The sequence below is a fragment of the Desmodus rotundus genome, chromosome 4 (genome assembly GCF_022682495.2).
Source record: "Desmodus rotundus isolate HL8 chromosome 4, HLdesRot8A.1, whole genome shotgun sequence".
Classification (NCBI taxonomy): Eukaryota; Metazoa; Chordata; class Mammalia; order Chiroptera; family Phyllostomidae; genus Desmodus; species Desmodus rotundus.
Window position 1 is genome coordinate 51,114,228 of NC_071390.1, and position 22,539 is coordinate 51,136,766.

Genomic DNA, 22,539 nt, shown 5'->3' on the forward strand with positions numbered 1-22,539 from the left:
TACTCCTAGAGGTCTATATCATAGCCTGCTGCAGCTGGAAGAGTAGATACAGTGTGAACACTGAACTGTAAATACACAGTCATCTTCTTTCATAGTACTTTTCATTTTACTGTAATGCATTCAACTATATTCTAAGTTAAATATTCTGTTGTGTGTTCGAATAAAAAAGTATTGCTGCATTCTGAATTCCAAATAATTGACCTATGAACTTTTGAGACATTGGTACACAGCTCATTCATACGTCGAGAAGCACCTGTGTTTGATTAAAGAATGGCTGATAAGACCATGTGAATGATAGATTGAGGAAAAATTTCCCCTGAAGATCAAATCATCATGACTTCCTTTTTCTTGTGGCCAGTTTAAAATTAACTTAGAATGTTCAACATTTGTTTGTTGATTTGTTTATGTTGGCCACTCTGACTGGTGTGAGATGGTACCTCATTGTGGTTTTAATTTGCATCTCTCTGATGGCTAGTGATGCTGAGCATCTTGCAGAGACATTGAAGTTAAGAACAATCTAACAATAGCCAGAGGGGAGTGGGGAGGGGACAGTGGGGAGAGGGGTTTACAGGAGCTACTATAAAGGACACATGGACAAAATCAAGGGGGAGGGTGGAGGCGGGGGAAGGAGGTGGGTTCGGCTGGGGTGGGGTGGAGAGATGGGGAGAAAAGGCAGACAACTGTAATTGAATAACAATAAAAATTTTAAAAAATTAACTTAGAACGTAAAGTTAAAGATATTTGATGATAGGAAAATCCTGAAGATGCTCAAGTATTTCAAAGGTATCAATAACATATTGTTGATTTTGGAATTGCAAAGCCATCTGGAAATCAAAGAAAAATATCCATCTCTAACAGTTTTCTGTATTTTCATGATCAACCTGGAAGGTCAGATCCAGAAAAGCGGATTTGGTACCTTTTAAAAACCATGCCTCAGTCAATATTTTAAGCAACAAGGTATCACTCTTAAAACTCTTTCCTTCATTTTCCAAAAGATATGAAAAAAAGCACTGTTTTGTACACTTTTTACATAATTATTACTAAGGTTGCATTTACAACATCAAAGGAGCTTTCTATCACCATGCAAATTCTACCATATATGGTATTTTCAGTCTGAATCTATAGCTAGAGACTCTCAAAGTCACAAATGATAGCAAAATTGAGCTCCAGGGTACAAAGGGATTTGTAAGAAATTAAATCAGAGTTTGTCTTTGGATTCTACATTTCTCCTTGTTAAACTAGCTCCCCCTGAGAGCTAACTTGGGCCCTGCATCAGGGCAAGATATTAGACCTGCCTCACAACGTGTGGTGCAGAGAGAAATATAATTACCTGTAAAAACTAATGACAAAGTCATGGGTGCCTGACAAGAAACTGTTGAAGAAATTAAAATTTTTATTCTATTATTTTTTATTCTACTATTTTTATACATTTCTATTTTTAAAAGTAATGATTATTTCCAAAAACATTCCTTTGTGTCCCAGGCAAAGAATGATTACTAGGTTGGATGGATTATGTTACTGATCCAATTTGTTACTTTCTGTAGGATAAACAGATATCTGGATTTAAGAATAAGTAGCCAGAAATAAACCCACACAGTTATAGTCAATATTTGACACAGGAAGCAAGCACATACAATGGGCTAAAGATAGTTTATTCAATAAATGGTGTTGGGAAAATTGGACAGATATGTATAGAAAAATGAATTAGACCACCTTCTTATGCTACACACAAGAATAATCTCAAAATGGACTAAAGACTTAAATGTTAGACCTGAAACCATAAAAATCCTAGAAGAAAACACAGGGAGTAAAATCTTGGACATTGCTCACAGCAATATTTTATTTAATATATCTCCTCAAAAAAGAAAAAATTAACAAATGGGATTACATCAAACCAAAAAGTTTTTGCATAGCAAGGGAAACCATCAACAAAATCAAAAGATGTCCACTGAATGGGAGAACATATTTGCTGATACATTTGATAAGGGATTAATATCCAAAATTTATAAAAAATTATAAAACTCAACACCAAAACACAGTCACATTAAAAAATGGGCAAAGGACCTGAATAGACACTTCTCCAAAGAGGATGGCCAACAGACATATGAAAAGATGCTCAACATCACTAATCATCCAAGAAATGAAAATTAAAACCACAATGAGATATCACCTCAGACCTGTCAGAATGGCCATCGTCAATAGATCAACAAACAAGAAATGCTGGAGAGGATGTGGAGAAAGGGAAACCCTTTTGCACTGTTGCTGGAAATGTAGATTGCTACACCCACTGTGGAAAGCAGTATGGAGATACCTCAAAAATTAGAAACCGATCTGCCTTATGACCCAGGGATTCCACTTCTAGGAGTTTATCTGAAGAAATCCGAAACTCTAATTCGAAAGAATTGCAATGTTATTTACAGTCTCCAAGATATGGAAGCAGCCCAAGTGTCCATCAGTAGATGAGCAGATAAAACAACTATGGGACATTTACAGAATGGAATACTACTTGGACATAAAAAGAAGAAAATTTTACTCTTTGTAACAGCATGGATGAAAATGAAGAACATTATGCTAAGTGAAATAAGACAGTCAGAGAAAGACAATTACTGTATCTCACTCATATGTGGAATCTAATAAAAAAACTGAACAAGCAAAATAGAGACAGACTCATAGATGGAGAGCAGGCTGATAGCTCTTGGGGGAGTGGTCAGTTAGGGGCTAGAGGACAGGTGGCAAACACAAGGACCGAGGGCCCACTCTGGCCCTCCACCTTGTTTTATCCGCCCCGGCACCTTGTTTCTACCTGGAGGCAGCGCCGAGCTCTCACTTAATTGTTAAGTAGTTACATTTATACAGTCTTAAAATTACATTCGGCCCTTTGAAGGCAACTGCGAGGCTGATGTGGCCCCCGGTGAAAGAGTTTGACACCCAGGGCTAGAGGGATTGAGCAAAAAAGAAAAAAGACTCATGGACATGGACAACAGTGAGGTGATTGTGGGGGGTGGGGCAGGGGGTATAAAGTGGGTAAATGGTAATGGGCAAAAACACCACAAACAAAAAAAGAAGAAGTAAAGGGGCCATGGCCGGGTAGCTCGGTTGGTTACAGCATCATCCCAATACACCAAGGTTGCAGGTTCAATCTCTGGTCAGGGCCCATATAAGAAACTACCAATGAATGCATAAATAAATGGAACAGCAAATTGATGTATCTCTCTCTCCTCTCCTTCCTCTCTCTATAAAATAAATAAAAATTAAAAAAAGAAATAAGTAAAGGGATCAAAACAAAAACTTGAAAGAATAAAAATATTTTATATGGTGAAAGTAACAGATTCCCTTTTTTCTTTTTTTAACATTTGTGAAGATAATGCTTGCTAGATCCTTTCCTTATCAGAATTTTACAAGGATAAATGTTAATTTTGACTAAATACTTCAATTTTTTTTAGAAAAAAATGAACTTGTAAAAGAATTTTATTATTATAACCAAATATTGAAGTTACAATTTTTTGTACACTGAGGATTGTTACCTTAAGAGTTTTTAGCTTTAAATATATATTTGGCTCCTTAAAGTTATAAATACCTAAAAGAGGTAAGTATTCTTAAAACCCTTTTGATGATTTTTGGGAAATCGAAGATGAACACATCTAAAGCTGAACATACTTCATTTTGATTTTCAGATTAAATTAAATCGAGTCAGTTAACTCTCATCTTTGAGTTTATATGAGAGTCAGTTTTCCAGTTCAAAAAAATGCAACTGGCTATTAAAATAAAAAGAAATTGGTTTTGCCAAGAGTGTTCTAGTTCCAGAAAGTGTTTGATTGAAAGCCTTCTTGTCTTCTGGTCTCCTTGGCCACATTCTTTTGGCTAGAAAAAGAGCTGAGATTGTTTCTTAGCATGGTCCTCTGTGTCAGGACAAGATTTAATTCTACCTGAACACTTTAAAGAGATGAGTACAAAGACATCAGCTTAATGATGTAAAGGATAGCTGACTCTGGATTTCCATAGGCACTTTTAATCATGTAGCTGTGATTACAATACTTTTAAAGTTCCTTGATATTTAACTTAAATTAACCGTCTTATTTTTTTAGCTCTACTCTTATTGACAGATGAGAATAATTAGCATAGTTCTTTGTGTGTCCCTTTTACCTCTCTTCCTGACTGAACAAACCTAGTTAATGCCACTATTTTTTTTTTCCTTAAAGACTGGGAAGAGAGTAAGCTTCCGGCCAAGATGGAGGTGTAGGTACATACACTGTGCCTCCCTGCACAACAAAAAGAAGGACAACAACAATTTAAAAACAAAAAACAACCAGAACTGACAGAAAATCGAACCACATGGAAGTCCGACAACCAAGGAGATAAAGAAGAAACATTCATCCAGACCAGAGATAAGGGGCAGAGATGGGCAGCCAGGGCAGAGAGGACTCCCAGCAACCTGGCCGGACCCAGAGAGGTGGCAGATTGTGGAACGAACAGGGCAGGAAGTGCGACAGCTAGCAGACCCCACGGCCCCACATTCGCGCATAGATAAACCTGAGGAACAGCAGGGGAGCGAAACAGACTGTGCAACCCTGGGCTCTAGCACCGGGAAATAAAGCCTCAAACCTCTGATTGAAAACACCCGTGGGGGTTGAGGCAGCAGCAGGAGAAACTCCCAGCCTCACAGGAGAGATCATTGGAGAGACCCATAGGGGCTTAGAGCATGCACAAGCCCACCCACTCGGGAATCAGCACCAGAAGGGCCCAATTTGATGTGGGTAGCAGGGGCAGTGACTGAAATCTGTCAGAGAGTGGAGTAAGCGCCACTGCTCCCTCTTGGCCCCTCCCCCACATACAGCATCACATCCCAGCGACCAGTGTTACCCTGTCCCAGTGGACACCTAAGGCTCCACCCCTTTACGTAACAGGTGCGCTAAGACAAAAAAAAAAAAAAAAATGGCCCAAATGAAAGAACAGATCAAAGCTCCAGAAATAATTCAACTAAGCAGCGAACAGATAGCCAACCTATCAGATGCACAGTTCAAAACACTGGTAATTAGGATGCTCACAGAATTTGTTGAATTTGGTTGCAAATAAGATGAAAAAATGAAGGCTATGCTACGAGAAACAAAGGAAAATGTACAGGGAACCAATAGTGAGGTGAAGGAAACTGGGACTCAAATCAATGGTGTGGACCAGAAGGAAGAAAGAAACATCCAACCAGAAAAGAATGAAGAAACAAGAATTCGGAAAAATGAGGAGAGGCTTAGGAACCTGCAGGACATCTTGAAACGTTCCAACATCCAAATTATAGGGGTGCCAGAAGGGGAAGAGGAAGAACAAAAAATTGAAAACTTATTGGAACAAATAATCAAGGAGAACTTCCCTCATCTGGCAAAGGAAATAGACTTCCAGGAAGTCCAGGAAGCTCAGAGAGTCCCAAAGAAGCTGGACCCAAGGAGGAACACACCAAGGCACATCATCATTACATTAGCCAAGATTAAAGAGAAGGAGAGAATCTTAGAAGCAGCAAGAGAAAAGGAGACAGTTACCTACAAAGGAATTCCCATAAGACTGTCAGCTGATTTCTCCAAAGAGACCTTACAGGCAAGAAGGGGCTGGAAAGAGTATTCAAAGTCACGAAAGGCAAGGACCTACATCCAAGATTGCTCTATCCAGCAAAGCTATCATTTAGAATGGAAGGGCAGATAAAGTGCTTCTCAGAGAAGGTCAAGTTAAAGGAGTTCATCATCACCAAGCCCTTATTATATGAAATGTTACAGGGATTTATCTAAGAAAAAGAAGATAAAAAATATGAACAGTGAAAATGACAGCAAACTCACAGTTATTAACAACCACACCTAAAACAAAAACAAAAGCAAACTAGGCAAACAACTAGAACAGGAAGAGAACCACAGAAATGGAGATCACATGGAGGGTTATCAACAGGGGAGTGGGAGGGGGAGAGAGGGGGAAAGGCACAGAGAATAAGTAGCATAAATGATAGGTAGGAAATAGACAGGGGGAGGTTAAGAATAGTATAGGAAATGTCAAAGCCAAAGAACTTATATGTATGACCCAGGGACATGAACTATAGGGGGGGAATGTGGGAGGGAGGGGGTGGGCAGGATAGAGTGGAGTGAAGGGGGGAAATGGGACAACTGTAATAGCATAATCAATAAATATATTTTGTAAAAAAGAAAAAAAGGACACAAGGACAAAATCAAGGGGAAGGGTAGAGGTGGGGGAGGGAGGTGGGACTGGCTGGGTGGGGTGGAGGGAAGAGGAGAAAATGCAGACAATTGTAACTGAATAAAAATAAATTAATTAATTTAAAAAAATGACAGCCAATACAACAATAAAAAAAAAAGACAAAAAAGGACTGGGAAGATAGAACAATCACTGTTATCCTTTGAACTATACTTAATTTGCCTTCAGATAATTGGTAGTCATACCTTTTTAAAATGTGATACTCTGATTGGTTATACAATAGGCATATGAACCCCAAAGCTAATGAAAAAACCATGCTACAGACTGGAATTCTGTTAGATAATATGTTTTCAGTTTCCTCATTTTATATTCTAGAGTTGGCTTCTTCATTCTTCTATAAATTTTTGCTTTTCTTTGACATAATGACATTTTTATGTCATTTCTCTCTCCCCCCAAATTAAAATTAATCATAATCTTTCAAAGAGTTCTCAATTACCTTTCATTTTTGACTGACATATTACTTGTGATAGTTCAAGAAATCAATGAATACATTAACTGGAATTAGACTTGGCATCTGTTTCCAAGGAAGTCGACTCAAGTTCTTGGTGGCCTTAGATGGAATTTTTAATAACTTCAAAAGATATTTTTAAAAATCTGTACATTCTTAAGTCATTCCTTTAAACCTATGTTTTTTTTGTTTCCCAAATAGAGAAATAAGAGTAGAATAAAACTAATTTGACCAGAATTAAGAGCATACAAACATTTATAAATGTCTAACAAGCCCTGGCTGGTGTAGCTCAGTGGATTGAGTGCAGGTCTCCGAACCAAAGGGTCACCTGTTCTATTGCAGTCATGGCACATGCCTGGGTTGTGGGCCAGGTAGTGAGTGCATGAGAGGCAACCACACATTGATGTTTCTCTCCCTCACTTTCTCCTTCCCTTCCCCCCTCTCTAAAAATAAATAAATAAAATCTTGAAAAAAAAATACCTAACAAGGTTCTTATGAAAAGAAATTAAATGGCTAGTTGAGGTAGTCATTTAATTTACACAAAAGAACAGTGTAATTCTCCTTAGTCCTAACAGTCAATTTGAGGGGCAAAGGAACTAGGAAAAGATGGTGCAGGAGAACTCTATAGATATCTGTTTTTTTTCTGTTCTTAAATTTCAGAATATTTTGTTTTTTTCAGAGCTCCAAATAAGTCACACATACAGAAATCTCATCTCAGACTAAAAGTACTAATAATTAGAGAATGAATAGAACATAATTCATTCTGAAAGACTAAGTTGGAATCCTGACTCAACCATTTAATAGGTCTGTGACTTTTATCTTTCTGAGTATCAGTTTCTCCATCTGTGACACTGGTAAAATACCACTAAAACCAATAGGGTGGGTGGGAATTAAAACAAAGAAAGCGTGTGATATATATAAATTGCCTAGTTCGGAGCAGGCACTCAATAAATGTTCATGGACATTCCCCTCTTCCTAACCTCTCTGAAATTAAATTTGACAGATAAAGTGTTCTTGTCACTCTCAAAGGTACTGTGATGAGGGGGGGAAAAAAAGAAATAACTAAATGAAGCTGTAAATCTCCTTGATATAAAAATTTAAAGTAGATAAGTAAAGAAATAAAACCAGTAAGAAATATAAAGAATGGCCAAATTATAAAACCCATATGAAAGGTACTATTAATCATTTCCATTTTCCTCCTGGCTGTGATGATGACATATTTCATACTTAATCAGGGGAGAAATATCCAAACTTTGAAAAGATGAAGCATTTCATAAAAAGAAAAACTGCTCCATTTTCCAGATGTTTTATGAGAAAACTATTTTCAAAATAAATGTAAAGTCTTTTGGTCATTTATCTGAGAAGACCTGTTTAAGTGCCTACTATATGCCACCTGCCATACTAAGTGGCAGAGGGTATACAAGAGAAGGTGAAAGAATACTTATTAAAGGCAAAGTGCATGCCAGGTGGTATATTAGTCTGCTAGGGCTCCCATAATGAAATACTACCAACCAAATGGGTGACTTAAGCAACAGAAATTTACTTTTTCACAGTTCTGCAAGCTGGAAGTCTAAGGTACAAGCACAGCTGGTTTCCGCCGAGGCCTCTCTCCTTGGCTTGCAGTTGGCTGCCCCTGTGTTCTCTCCTCACATGGCTGTCCTTCTGTGCCTGTGTACCTCCGGTGTTCCCCTGTGTCCAAAGTTTCCTCTTCTTATAAAAACACCTGTAGGATTGGACTAGGGCCCACCCTAGACCTCATTTTAACTCAACAACATTTAAAAAAAAATGAATTGTATTGATTATGCTATTACAGTTATCCAGATTTTTCCCTCTTTGACCCCCTCCACCCAGCACTGCCACTCCCTCAGGCCATCCCCACACCATTGTTCATGTCCATGGATGATGCCTACAAGTTCTCTGGCTTCTCCATTTCCTGTTCTGTACTTTACACCCCCTATAGCTACTCTATAACTACCTATAACTACTTCTTAATCCCCTCACCTCTTCACCCCTTCTCCCACACCCCCCTCCCATCTGGCAACCATCAAAACACTCTCCGTATCCCTGATTCTGTCTCTGTTCTTCTTGTTTGCTTAGTTTGTTTTTAGAATTGTTGATAGATATGTATTTATTGCCATTTTATTGTTCATAGTTTTGATGTTCTTATTTTTTTTTAAATATATTTTTATTTATTATGCTACTACAGTTGTCCCATTTTCCCCCCTTTATTCCCCTCTTCCCTGCACCCCCCCCCACCTGTATTCCCCAACCCTTTAGTTCACGTCCATGGGTCACACATATAAGTTCTTTGGCTTCTACATTTCCTATACTATTCTTACCCTCCCCCTGTCTATTTTCTACCTACCATTTATGCCAGTTATTTCCTGTACCTTTGCCCCCTGTCTCCCCCTCCCCCACTGCTAACCCTCCATGTGATCTCCATTTCTGTGATTCTGTTCCTGTTCTAGTTGTTTGCTTAGTTTGTTGTTGTTGTTGTTTTTTTTTTAGGTTCGGTTGTTGATAATTGAGTTTGTTGTCATTTTATTGTTCATATTTTCAATCTTCTTTTTCTTAGGTAAGTCCCTTTAACATTTCATATAATAATGGTTTGGTGATGATGTTTTTTTATTGTCTGAGAAGCTCTTTATCTGCCCTTGAATTCTAAATGATATCTTTGTTGGGTAGAGCCATCTTGGCTGTAGGTCCATGCTTTTAATGACTTTGAATATTTCTTGCCAATCCCTTCTAGCCTACAAAGTTTCTTTAGTGAAATCAGCTGACAGTCTTATGGGAACTGCCCTGTAGGTAACTAACTGCTTTTCTCTTGCTGCTTTTAAGATTCTCTCTTTATCTTTAACCTTTGGCATTTTAATTATGATGCATCTTCAGTGGGCCTGTAAGTTGGGTAGGGCAGCAACTCTGGGGATCTCCAAGGCAGATCGAACAGTATTGGCCAGGTTGATGGAGTCACAGATATGGCACCACCTTACCAGATCTATGAAGGGAGGGTTTAGCAAAGGGACAATGGCCTCTGCTTGCCTTGATGCCAAACACTTCAGTTTCTCCCTGTATACCACTGGTGCCTTTCAAGCTGCTACCCTGGTGCTTGAGCTGAGGGAGTGAATCTGAGTAGGTGAGACCATGTGTGGGTTCATTAAGAGGAAATGCTTAGGGCACCAGAAGTTTCTTCTACCAACTAAGCCCCCTCTGGTTTTTTCAGACAGAAGTTGTGGGGACTTATCTTCCTGGCACTGGCAGCATGGGCTGGGCCCTGATGTGGGGCTGGGACTCCTCACTCCTGAGATATCCTTTCTGGATTTTTATCTAATGTTATGAGCCCATGCCCCTCCTACCAGCCTGGATTGGTGTGGTTTCTTTAATTCTGTAGTTGTCATGCTTCCATTCAACTTGATTTCTGATGATTCTGAGTGATGGTTGTTCTATATTTTAGTTGTAATTTTGATGTGGTTGTGCAAAGGGGGCACAACCCCCATGTCTGCCTATGCCACCATCTTGACCAGAAATCCGCCCCTTCTTTAAAGGCCCTATTTCCAAGTACAGTCACATTCTGAGGTACTGGGGGTGATGGCTTCAACATAGGAATTATGGAGGAACATAATTCAGCCCATAAGAAATCTCATCTCACTTAAACATTGCTCTGTGCAGCTAGGCTCTAAGAGGATAAATAACATGTCATATAACTAGTAAGTGGAGGAAATAAAATTTTAACCAAGGCCTCATTATGTGAGCACCAAAACCTGTGCTCTTTCGGCTATTCGTGCCTTCTCAAAGAATTACAAATCTAGTTGGGAAGGCAGAATATTGATTGATAAAACTTTAAATATGGATGTTAATGATAAGGAGCCACTTATTCACTAGACTTGTGCTATTATATGGAAAGAATGGACTTAGAATTAGTAAACATTTATAGAATATTTATTACATGTTAGGGTGGGTACTTTTACAAAAGAGTCAGTTGGTTCCCTTACATGAGGAATTGCTGATTGGCAAACAGTACCATTCTCAGTACATCTTGGTCCAAAGCCTACAGAGGATCCTAAGTCAATGTCAAATACAAGGAGGCTTTCTAGAATAATTATCTTATATACTATTAGATCTCTTTTCTTCTGCATTTGGGTATAGGCTATGTGTAGGTACACATGTATGAAACCCCTCGTCTGCTTTCAGTATTTTACCTCACCGGTAATCTATACGATATATCAGTGGACTGTCAGCTGGACCGCATCGCAGGATAAAGACGAAAGTCCCAGGCTCTGTCTCTTGAGACTCCCACATGTAGGTCTGGGAATGAGTGTTAAGCCAGATTGTAGAATTGGCACCTGCTCCATGCTCTGAATAACCCTGAATTGTTATTTAAAGTTTGTTAGAAGTACTAGCTTGTGCTTTATTCTCTAACTACATTTTATGGATCTATACTGTGTTAAATTGTAATTATATAATTAATAAATTAAATAATTTATATTCCCAGATTATGTTATAATGTTTCCAAAGAAGGCCACTCCAGGGATACATACTAGGGGCCAAAGCACATGTCTAGAATCTAATACGTATCAACTCCTACGCCAAAACTGTTTAACTCCTAACTGCAGGAAATGAAAGTCCTGCGTGAAAGATGTCCTCCCTCTACCGCAGGAAGGAAGCACAGGAAGGCAACTGTAGAAAAGTAACTAATATATATGGGGAAACTAAAAGATGATAAGAATTATTTTAACAAGTTCTGTTTTATAGATTTCTCTCGACTTTGATTCACCTCCGCTGATAAGAAAGCAAAATTCATAAATGCAAGTTGCCCCTCTTAGTTTAACCTAGCATGTAAACACTAGGACTAGCTACTTCCCTGGGTCTTTCATTTGCCTATGGGGGTTCTCATGTATGTGTAAAAATCTGACCATATATATATATACATACATATCACTTATGTCACTTATTATAGGGGCTACAAGAGCCTCCTCAAAGAGGCTGAACTATAGAATACATTACATTGGGGTTTTATTTTGAGGTAAATTCTTTGAATATCAATTACACTATTTTTAGGAAACAAGTACAATACAAAAGCACATTTCAAAGTTTGATCTGATTTTTAGTATTATCCTACTTTCGCCTCTCTCCTATAGCATGAATAGCAAGAATTCTTTTTTAAAAAATATTTTAAAGTCATGGTTGACATACAACAGAGTTCTTATTAATAAGGGAAATTCAGTTGTGATTTTTCAAACTGTCTCAGCTGAGTGAAGTGGGACCCTCCTCATCTCTGCCACCTGGGACCTTCCATACAGTACACACAAAGCTGGGGGTACATGCTCAGACTGAGGACCACTCTGACCCCTGCGTTCCTTTTTCCTCAAGCTGGACGTCCAAAGACAAGTAAGAGGTTCAGTTTAGGCATTTTTGCTTTCAGGCCCAGAATCATCTTACTCCAAGACATTTTTCACAGAACACATTGTTTCCTACCTGCTGTCAGACTGTAAATCACCGATTAGGTTCAAAGTCATCAGTCCTCACAGCTGGAGGCAGACTGAAAGAACGCAATGATGCAGGCCCTCCCAACCCAGTGGCTCTGTGTGCACGTGTGGCAGACAGTGCCACGATCCCCTGGAGTCCAAGGAATAGAGGAGGTCCTACCTCTAGCTTCAGAACATCGTGCTGAAGTTTGCGCTGAAATTCGAGGAAGTTTTTGATTGTCAGCTTCCCTTTGAGATCAGCTCCAAAAAAATAGGTCGTAAGCGCTGAACACAAGCCAGACTTGAGGGTGTTACCAGTAGTAGAACGATCTCTGTGACGCATTCCCATACTGGTTTGGGAGCGAATGATGCTCTGAACCTGAAAGAGAAGCAAACACCCACCCAGAAGACCATTATGAAGTGAAAAAATAGAGAAGACTAACTGCCTATTGATTCTTTACTATTTGCCTACACTGTGCTACAGTTCTTTCTTTTAATGCTCACAACAGTCCTATGAGAGAAGCCCTAGGATTATCCTTATTTCACAGGTAAGAAATTCGAGGCACACACAGTTAAATAACTTGCTCAAGGTCAAATAGCTAGCAAGTAGCAGAACAAGGATTCTAACAGAGATGACTGGTACCTTCAAAATCGCGACCCTCCTAAAAATCTCTCTTCAGAAAAGAGCATGCATTTGTTGGAGGCTCAAAACCTCTCTCAAAATAAATAATCATCAACCTCACAGTAATACTTTCCATATCTCAGAAGAATCTGTAAAAATTCACAATTTTTACTAATGACTCATTAGTTGTGATGAGAGACAGCATAGCTATAAGCAACATCTAAGAGAGATAACGTTTAGTAGAATGATACATGAAATACAAAATTGGTATGAAATAGTTCTCTAAGAAAGTATGGGGGAATTAGTTCAATCTTTGAGAAGTTTTAATGAACTTTTTGAGAACAGATAACTTTTGGGACTAGCAACTATGGCCTAACAATACATATAAAAGCTTTTTGAGGTGAGTCGATAGTTGCTATAGTTTTTTTTTTTTCACTAGTTCCTGCAGTGTTTTCTACCTCTTTACAAGCCAAAAAACAAACAAACCCACAGCTATTCAGAATAATTAAACTTGGGATATGTAATAAAGGTATGTTACATAAATAAACAACATATGTAGCCTCAATGTTTAAATTGCCAAATTAGAAAAGTGTAATACTTAGAAACTGAAGATTTGCAACAATGAATTTACCTTAGTTAAGTGTTTTTTATTTATTTTACTTATCTATGACCATAAAAAAGACTTAATGGCATGGATGGAACTGGAGAGCATTATGCTAAGTGAAATAAGCCAGGCAGTGAGGGACAAATACCATATGATCTCACCTTTAATTGAAACATAATCAACAAAAGAAAAAAGCAAACAAAATATAACCAGAGACATTGAAATTAAGAACAATGTAACAAAAGCCAGAGGGGAGTGGGGAGGGGATAGTGGGGAGAGGGGTCTATAGGAGCTATTATAAAGGACACAAGGACAAAATCAAGGGGGAGGGTAGAGGTGGGGGAGGGAGGTGGGACTGGCTGGGGTGGGGTGGAGGGATGGGGAGAAAATGCAGACAATTGTAACTGAATAAAAAAAAAGACAACTTAAAAGTCTCTGCTCTATACAGGGTGGGACAGTACAACAGAAGGACACTAGATGGTGAGTCAGAAGACGTGGTGGCTGACTCGGCTGCTTGATAGTGAGAGCAGAATTTATGCAAGTTGTTTTACCTCTTTGTGCCTCACTTTTCTCATTGGAAAAGTTCACACAGTACATTATCGCTGAGTCTCCTTACAACTTTAAGTTCATATCAGAAATGCTTTTGATTATGATTTTTTCTGGGTTCATGTTTTGTCACATAAATAAGATAGGTTGACCTTTGTTTCTCAGGCACGTAGAGACTAGAGAGCCAGGTCATACAATGGATTTTAAAATTATTTGAGTTTTTTAGACTTTAAATTGAAATGTGGGACAATCAGAAAAACACTTTTTCTATTTGAAGGCAATACATAATTCATTTTATTTATTTGTGAGAACTGAAGGATTTTCCAATAGCAGCACTGAACTAGCAGTATATGAACCGTATTGAGCATCAGCGGGGTGAGCACCTACCATGATTTAAATTTTGCCTGTGGATATAAATAGTATAGCTTATAGCCTTCCCACTGTGGGAACTGTATGCTAGCTTCAAAGTCTGGTGCTGAGAATATTTTATAAGTGATTGAGGAAAAAAGTGCTTTTAGGGAAAATTAATGCTACAGCATCTTCATTAATGATTATATTAATTATATATATAATTATATAATGATTATATTAATAGTACAGTCCAAATACTGTCACACTTATATGTAAACTATTACTAACTATAAGTGTTCTTTCATTAAAAACTTTTTTAAAAAAGTATATATCACTAGGTTTTGTGTGTATGAGAGAGACAGAGATTGTTTTCTTAATATTTCTCAGCTGGGAAATATTTTCTTAAAATATTTTTATATAGATAACTTGTTAATGATGTAACATAAGAATCAGTCAAAACGTCAACTAGTCATACAAATGCTTACTATATGTTATATGCTGTGGAGAAAGTTAAGAGAAATACAAAACATGATCTCTGAAATAAAATCTCATTCTTCTCTTTTGTTTCACAACTGATAGCTATCACTTCTCACACTTTCATACTAAAAAAAGTTTGTCATAGGTTAATATAGCCCAAACAATCAATATCTTTTCCTCAGTTAATTTGCTTTATGATTTGCTATGAAATAGGCTTAAAAAAAAACTGTGTGACAGCAAGGTCAGAGAAAACTCACACTTACTATTTACAGTTGGATAAACGCTTTTTAGTAATTTGTGCTTTTGCATGATCAAAGTGATTTTGGAAGATGAGTGAAAGAGTAGTATCAGCTATTAGTTTGCTCATGCAACACTGAAGACACATGACGATGAAATGTAAGATGTCCTCATTTGGTTCTGTTTAACTTTGTTTTATAAGCTTGTCAATGAATACCCGTTTACCTGGGAAATAAGAGCAAAGGCTGGTGTACTTTCAACTTAATAAATTATTATATTTCCCAAGAAAGTAAAATGTAGAAAGATGACGTAGAGAAATTTCTGAGAGCCATTCCCTCATGAGCCACCTTATAATTACTTTTTGATTTTCTTGTAGCGTTTTACATCAAACTTCCCTGTGATCAATATTGTAAGTTGCATGAGGTTAACAAGGCCAGTTATCAAGGGATCACATTAGATGAAATCAGCATTCCCTTCTCTGACAAGTGAACAGAATGATGAAGTGACTGCCCCGAGTCATTTGGCACGTCAGCAGCAATGCCAAAAGTAAGACCCATGTGCCCTAAACTCAAACCTAAAATTTAGTGTCTGTAATAGGCGTAGAGAAGTTACGACAATTTTGCTCCTGAGGGGTACCCTAAGTAATTTCTTAGGCTATTTCAAAACCACATTTTTTCCCCTTTTCTATTTTCTTTCTCTTCATCCCTTCCTTCTTCCCCTCTCCTACTTTTATTTCTCTCCTTCCTGCTTCTTAGGCCTTCCTGAAGCCCTCGTTTAGCATTTAATACTAAGCAGGCCTTAATCTGCTTCTGGTAATGGATAAGTAGCTCTTTTCAGGCCAATCCTTGCTCAGATGACAATAATATATTGTGGACAAAATAAACCAAACAACTAACTGAAGGCACTAGGAGTGACCATGGGCAGATATTGGAGGGGAGTTGAGACTCAGAAGAAGGTACATAGCACTGGGCAAGTTTCCCACTTTATATGAGTTTCAGCCTAAAGGAATTCCCAGTCTGCATCAGAAGGATCGGTGTCCTCAGTTGTTCTGGCTTGAAACCTGAGGACAGACTTTGCAGCAACTGCAACCACTGGAAAGAGGGGGAAAATCCTGCAAAGGAGAAATCCAAAGAGGGCCCAAATTCTAGATACAAACTCCAGCTAAATCCTGTTAAGATTAATAGCCTGCTACAACAAAACAAAACACTAATTCTCTTTAGATGAATATATCCAAATACATAGTCTATGACATGACATCCATAATATCCAGACTACAATCCAAAATTACTTGACATATGAGGAAATGGGAAAATATGGCTCATTCTCAAGAGAAAAGGCAATCAATGGAGATCATTTGCTAGGTGACACAGATGTTAGAATCAGCAAATGAGGTCTTTAAAGCAGTTATTATAACAGTACTCAGATATAAAATGTGCTTGTAATAAGGAAAAGATGGGCCATTTCATATGAGAAAGAAACTATAAAAAAAATGACATGGGAATTCTAGAATTAAAAAATATGACATCTGAAATAAAAATTTACCGTATTGTTTAACAGCAGAGATGATATGACTGAAGAGTCAGCTACCATGAAGATAAATCAATAGAAATTACAGTCTGATAAGTAGAGAGAAAAGATTGAAAAAAAAAAAAAAAAAAGAAACCACATGGAGACATATCATCATAAAATTTCTAGAAAACAAAGGTAAAAAAAATCTGGAAAGCAGAGAGAGAAAAACAACATGTTACATATAGGGGAACAATGATTCAAATAACCAGTGACTATTCATCAGTAGGAATCGGAAGTAGTGAAATAGTAATTGAGACTTTTACATTTATATCTAGAACTCTATGTCTAGAATTTCCTTCCATAAATAATGATGATATAAATTGATCTGCCACCAACAGATGTGCACTAGAAGAAATGCTAAAGAAAGTTTTTCCAGTTGAAGGGAAATGGTACCAGATGAAAACCAGGTTATTCAGGAAGGAATGAAAGTCATCAAAAATGGTAAACATAACAGACTATTATTGTTCTTATTTTCTTTAAAAAATATGAGTATGAAAGCAAAAATTGTAATGTATTATGGGGCTTATAGTGTACAGTATAATGTCCCTCCTTATCTGTGGTTTCACTTTCCATGGTTTCAGTTACACTCACTCAATCACGGGCAAAAAAAAATTAAGTGAAAAATTCGAGAAATAAACAATTCCTAGTTTTAAATTGTGTGCCATTCTCGGTAGTGTGATGAAGTCCCTCACCATCCTGCTCCATCCCATTTAAGATGTGAATCATCCCTTTGTCCAGCATATCCACACAATATCCGATGCCCACCTGTTAGACATTCAGTGCCAGCCCAGTTATCAGATCGACTGTCACAGTACCACAATGCTTGTGTTCAAGTAATTCTTATTTTACTTAATAATGGCCCTATCGCACAAAAACAGTGATGCTGACAATTTGGATATGCCAAAGAGAAGCTGCAAAGTGTATGTATGTATGTTTACGAAATAACACAGTATATATATTTGGTACCATCCAAAGTATCAGGCATCCACTGGGGGTTTTGGAACGTTTCTCCCATGGATAATGGAGGACTACTGTATGCGGCAGAGGTAATACATAGGATGACTACAGCAGAAAGAATGGAGGAGTAAATGGAACTATACGCCTGCAAAGTTTCTACATTTTATGTGAAGTGGTATAATAGAAGGTCTAAGTAGACTGTGTATATTTAAGAATGTATGATTGACACAGGGTACAAATTTGAATAAATATCTCTAGGTATTTTGAAATATTTATCTGTGTGCATTTCTTATTTATCATTCATCCTTGTATTCTGAAATGTCTGGCACAAAGGAACTGTTTGATAAATGTTGACTGAATATGTGATTCAATACCCATAACTTAGAGCTTCTGGCCAAGATGGAGGCGTAGGTAGACACAGTGTGCCTCCTCGCACAACCAAAAGATGAACAACAACAATTTAAAAACAAAAAACAACCAGAACTGACAGAAAATTGAACTGTATGGAAGTCCGACAACCGAGAAGAAACATTCATCTAGACCGGTAGGAGGGGTGCAGATGGGCAGCTGGGGGGACAGAACTTGTACCAATCTGGCGGCTGGCCGATCCAGCTAGGTGGTGGATTGTGGAACCAGTCAGGCCAGGCTGCAGCCAGCAGACCCTGCGGTCCCCATTCCCACATAGATAAACCTGGAGGACCAGCAGGGGAGGGAAGCAGACCTCGCAACCCAGGGCTCCAGTGCGGGGAAATAAAGCCTCAAACCTCTGATTGAAAACACCCATGGGGGTTGGAGTGGCAGCAGGAGAAACTCCCAGCCTCACAGGACAGGTCGTTGGAGAGACCCACAGGGGCCTAGAGTGTGCACAAGCCCGCCCACCTGGGAATCACCACCAGAGGCGCCCAATTTGATGGTGGGCAGCAGAGGGAGTGACTGAAAACTGGCAGAGAGTAGAATAAGCGCCATTGCTCCCTATCAGACCCCTCCCCTACATACAGCGTCACAAAGCTTTGACCAGAGTTATCCTGCCTCGGTGAACACCTAAGGCTCCGCCCCTTTACGTAACAGGCGCACCAAGACAAAAAAAAATGGCCCAAATGAAAGGACAAATCAAAGCTCCAGAAATAATACAACTAAGCAATGAAGAGATAGCCAACCTATCAGATGCACAGTTCAAAACACTGGTAATCAGGAAGCTCACAGAATTGGTTGAATTTGGTCGTAAATTAGATGAAAAAATGAAGGCTATGCTAAGAGAAACAAAGGAAAATGTACAGGGAACCAATAGTGAGGTGAAGGAAACTGGGACTCAAATCAATGGTGTGGACCAGAAGGAAGAAAGAAACATCCAACCAGAAAAGAATGAAGAAACAAGAATTTGGAAAAATGAGGAGAGGCTTAGGAACCTCCAGGACATCTTGAAACGTTCCCACATCCAAATTATAGGGGTGCCAGAAGGGGAAGAGGAAGAACAAAAAATTGAAAACTTATTGGAACAAATAACCAAGGAGAACTTCCCTCATCTGGCAAAGGAAATAGACTTCCAGGAAGTCCAGGAAGCTCAGAGAGTCCCAAAGAAGCTGGACCCAAGGAGGAACACACCAAGGCACATCATCATTACATTAGCCAAGATTAAAGAGAAGGAGAGAATCTTAGAAGCAGCAAGAGAAAAGGAGACAGTTACCTACAAAGGAATTACCATAAGACTGTCAGCTGATTTCTCAAAAGAGACCTTATAGGCAAGAAGGGGCTGGAAAGAAGTATTTGAAGTCCTGAAAGACAAGGACCTACATCCAAGATTGCTCTATCCAGCAAAGCTATCATTTAGAATGGAAGGGCAGATAAAGTGCTTCTCAGAGAAGGTCAAGTTAAAGGAGTTCATCATCACCAAGCCCTTATTATATGAAATGTTACAGGGATTTATCTAAGAAAAAGAAGATAAAAAATAGGAACAGTAAAAATGACAGCAGACTCACGGTTATTAACAACCACACCTAAAACAAAAACAAAAGCAAACTAAGCAAACAACTAGAACAGGAAGAGAACCACAGAAATGGAGCTCACATGGACGGTTATGAACAGGGGAGTGGGAGGGGGAGAGGGGGGGAAAGGTACAGAGAATAAGTAGCATAAATGGTAGGTAGAAAACAGACAGGGGGAGGTTAAGAATAGTATAGGAAATGTAGAAGCCAAAGAACTTGTAAGTATGACCCATGGACATGAACTATAGGGGGTGAATATGGGAGGGAAGGGGGTGTGCAGGATGGAGTGAAGGGGGGGGGGAATGGGACAACTGTAATAGCATAATCAATAAATACATTAAAAAATCCATAATTTAGCCTCTCAGCATTATAGTTTAATTCACAATGAGAAATCAGAGCAAGCTTGACCTTAATCATATGCTAAAAATAATTCCTTATGTTTACAGTGAAAACAAGAAAACCTCACATGGTAAAAGGGAATAACTTTGAAAAATGTCACATTAAGTAGTTAACAATTAGACAGCATCTAAGTATACTGACCAAGGCGAAAGTAACTCCAAGCACATGAAAATGGATTAAATATGAATGAATGTTGGGAACCACTCTGCCTGGTTTCAGAAGCTGTAACCCCCCATGGCTAAGGCTGAAAAAGAGACCTTGGGACCATAAGCCACTGAGAAAAAGCTTATCTTCCTGGCAGGGGCTCTGCTCCCTTTTACTTTACCCTGCTTGGCCCAGGGCAGATGACTGGTTAGTAATGATGGGTAAGATTCCTCAAGGGAGGGACGACCTAAGGCAGGCATGGTCATGAAGGGGCCCTCAGGGAAGGACTTAGGGGACTTAGAAAAAGGGGGTGATGGATCCTCACTCAGCTTTGACATGGCCTGAGTCCTCATTCTGATTGCAAGAAGTCTCCTAATCTCTTGGCTGCCTTACTTCCCCTGCCTGACTTAAGCCTGAAACAATGCCAGAGGGTGGTGCAGCCCTGGGCAGGATCAGGCCTAAGAAAGAATGCATAAAATCCTGTGAAACCTGCTTTGCTAAGAATGTCCTCAATTTTCTGATAAGGGTGCAAGCATGAAATGATTTTGTTTCCCAAAGTTTTATGGCCCTTTAGCTAACTGACCCTGACTCAGAGTAAGCCCTTATAGTTCTTTGAATGTTATCTATTGTTTGATCATTACGACCTGACAATGACTGATGACCTTTACCTGTATTCCTGTGCAAACTGAACCCCATAAAAACCCATTGAGGAACAGACTCAAGGCCCTTCTCCTTTGAGAGATCAGCCACTTTTCCTCCCCAAGCAGATCATGTCTTGGTAGACTTATTCTCATCTGTGAGGGACGCAGGACTCTGTGGGTGGAGCCCCCCCCCACCCCGCCCCAAATGTATTTAAAGGAACGCTCCAGGACAACTTGCCTGTTCAAACTCCTCCATGTCTACTTCTCCATCTCCATTCAAGTCGAACATCTTGAAGGCAATTTCAAAATTTCTCTGAGGAGCTGCAAATAGGAAGGAAGAAAGGAAGGACAGGAGGGAAGGAAGAAGGGAGAGAGGGAGGAAAAAAATATTTAGATGACATCGACCAACCCTCCCGCCCCAGTTCTTTAAGAAAAACAGATTAACACTAAAATGTAATATCAAGTCACAGAATACTACCATATTTATCGAGGTCAACACTTTCACAAGACTCCTTAAAACCAAAAAAGAATTTTACTACAGCCAGTAAAGACAGTATCTGTCACCCTGGTCAGGTGGCTCAGTTGGTGGGAGCATTGTCCCAGTACATCAGAATGCTGCAGGTTCAATCCCTGGCCAGGGAACATACCTAAGTTGCGAGTTTGATCCTTGACTGGGGCACATACAGGAGGCAATGGATCAATGTCTCTCTCTGACACCGATGTTTCTCTTTCTCCCTCCCCCCTTCCTTTCTCTCTACAATCAACAAAGACATATTCTTGGGTGAGGATTAAAAAAATTGCATTTGTCTATCTGTGTTTCAATAATCTCTTAAATACTTCTGCTTTGCTTTCTTAGACACCATCCACTTTAGCTGTACAATACTAATGTTGTTGCTCTGTTACTTAAATATAGTGATGTTAACCTGAACATAAAAGTCTGTCTGGGTGAGACGTACTGCTGCAAAGAACTTGAAACTTTTTTTATTTTTTAAAGATTTTGTTTATTTATTTTTAGAGAGAAGGGGAGGGAAAGAAAGAGAGGGAAAGAGAGGGAGAGAGTGGTTGCCTCTCACGCACCCCCTACTGGAGACCTGGCCTGAAACCCAGGCATGTGCCCTGACTGGGAATCGAACCAGCAACTAACTCTTTGGTTCTCAGGCTGGCACTCAATCCACTGAGCCACACCAGCCAGAGCAGAAGTTTAAACTCTTAAGTCTTTGTCTTGCTTTTTAATATACAAGCTGGCTTTCTTCTCTGTTCTTTCTAGTCTCTCCATTTTAAGTACAGTCAGTTTAGTGGATGTCATTCTGCCAATAGGTTACTATCTGTGCTAGTTTACTTATTATGACTACAGCCCTTTGGTAAGGCAGAACAGCGTATTACTAGCTGTTCAGTGCCCTATTTCAACCACGTTAATTGAGTATACAAATTACTGAGTGTTAAAATAAAGCTGAAATTTAAAAAGCAAAATAAAAAATGCAAAGCCTAAGAATATGGTATATTTTCTTTCTCTTGAGTGATGAAAGCTCTTCGATTTTCTTATTGCTCCTATCAATCAAAATATAATACATACACTTATGCATTAGAATAATATATGTGTATAAATATAACAGCTAAATGTTCTGGTAAAGGAAACTAAGTAGCTTACTTTCTTCCTTTGGTGCGTCAAATTTATACAGCTGTAGAGAACAAACCAAAATAAAAAACCTAATACTACTGAATTAAATTTTTAGCTAGTGTAACTTTTATTAAAAAAAATGTAAAGATATAATGTAGACAAAAAAAGTAAAAAAAGGTTTAGTACATTATGCATAGTTGTAGAAAGTCCATTTTCCCATCCTGCTCAAGAATTTG

General features: G+C 38.7%; 1 protein-coding gene across 1 annotated transcript in view; it reads right to left on the reverse strand.

Annotated features, from left to right (window-relative positions):
* Positions 1–22,539, reverse strand: part of MICU1 (mitochondrial calcium uptake 1) — a 214,711-nt gene that overhangs the window by 65,435 nt on the left and 126,737 nt on the right. The window contains exons 7-8 of the mRNA XM_024561320.3: positions 20,924–21,006; positions 12,338–12,535 (exon numbers count right to left, since the gene is read on the reverse strand). Coding sequence (XP_024417088.1) covers positions 12,338–12,535; positions 20,924–21,006 — 281 coding nt within the window. The remainder of the gene's footprint in view (positions 1–12,337; positions 12,536–20,923; positions 21,007–22,539) is intronic.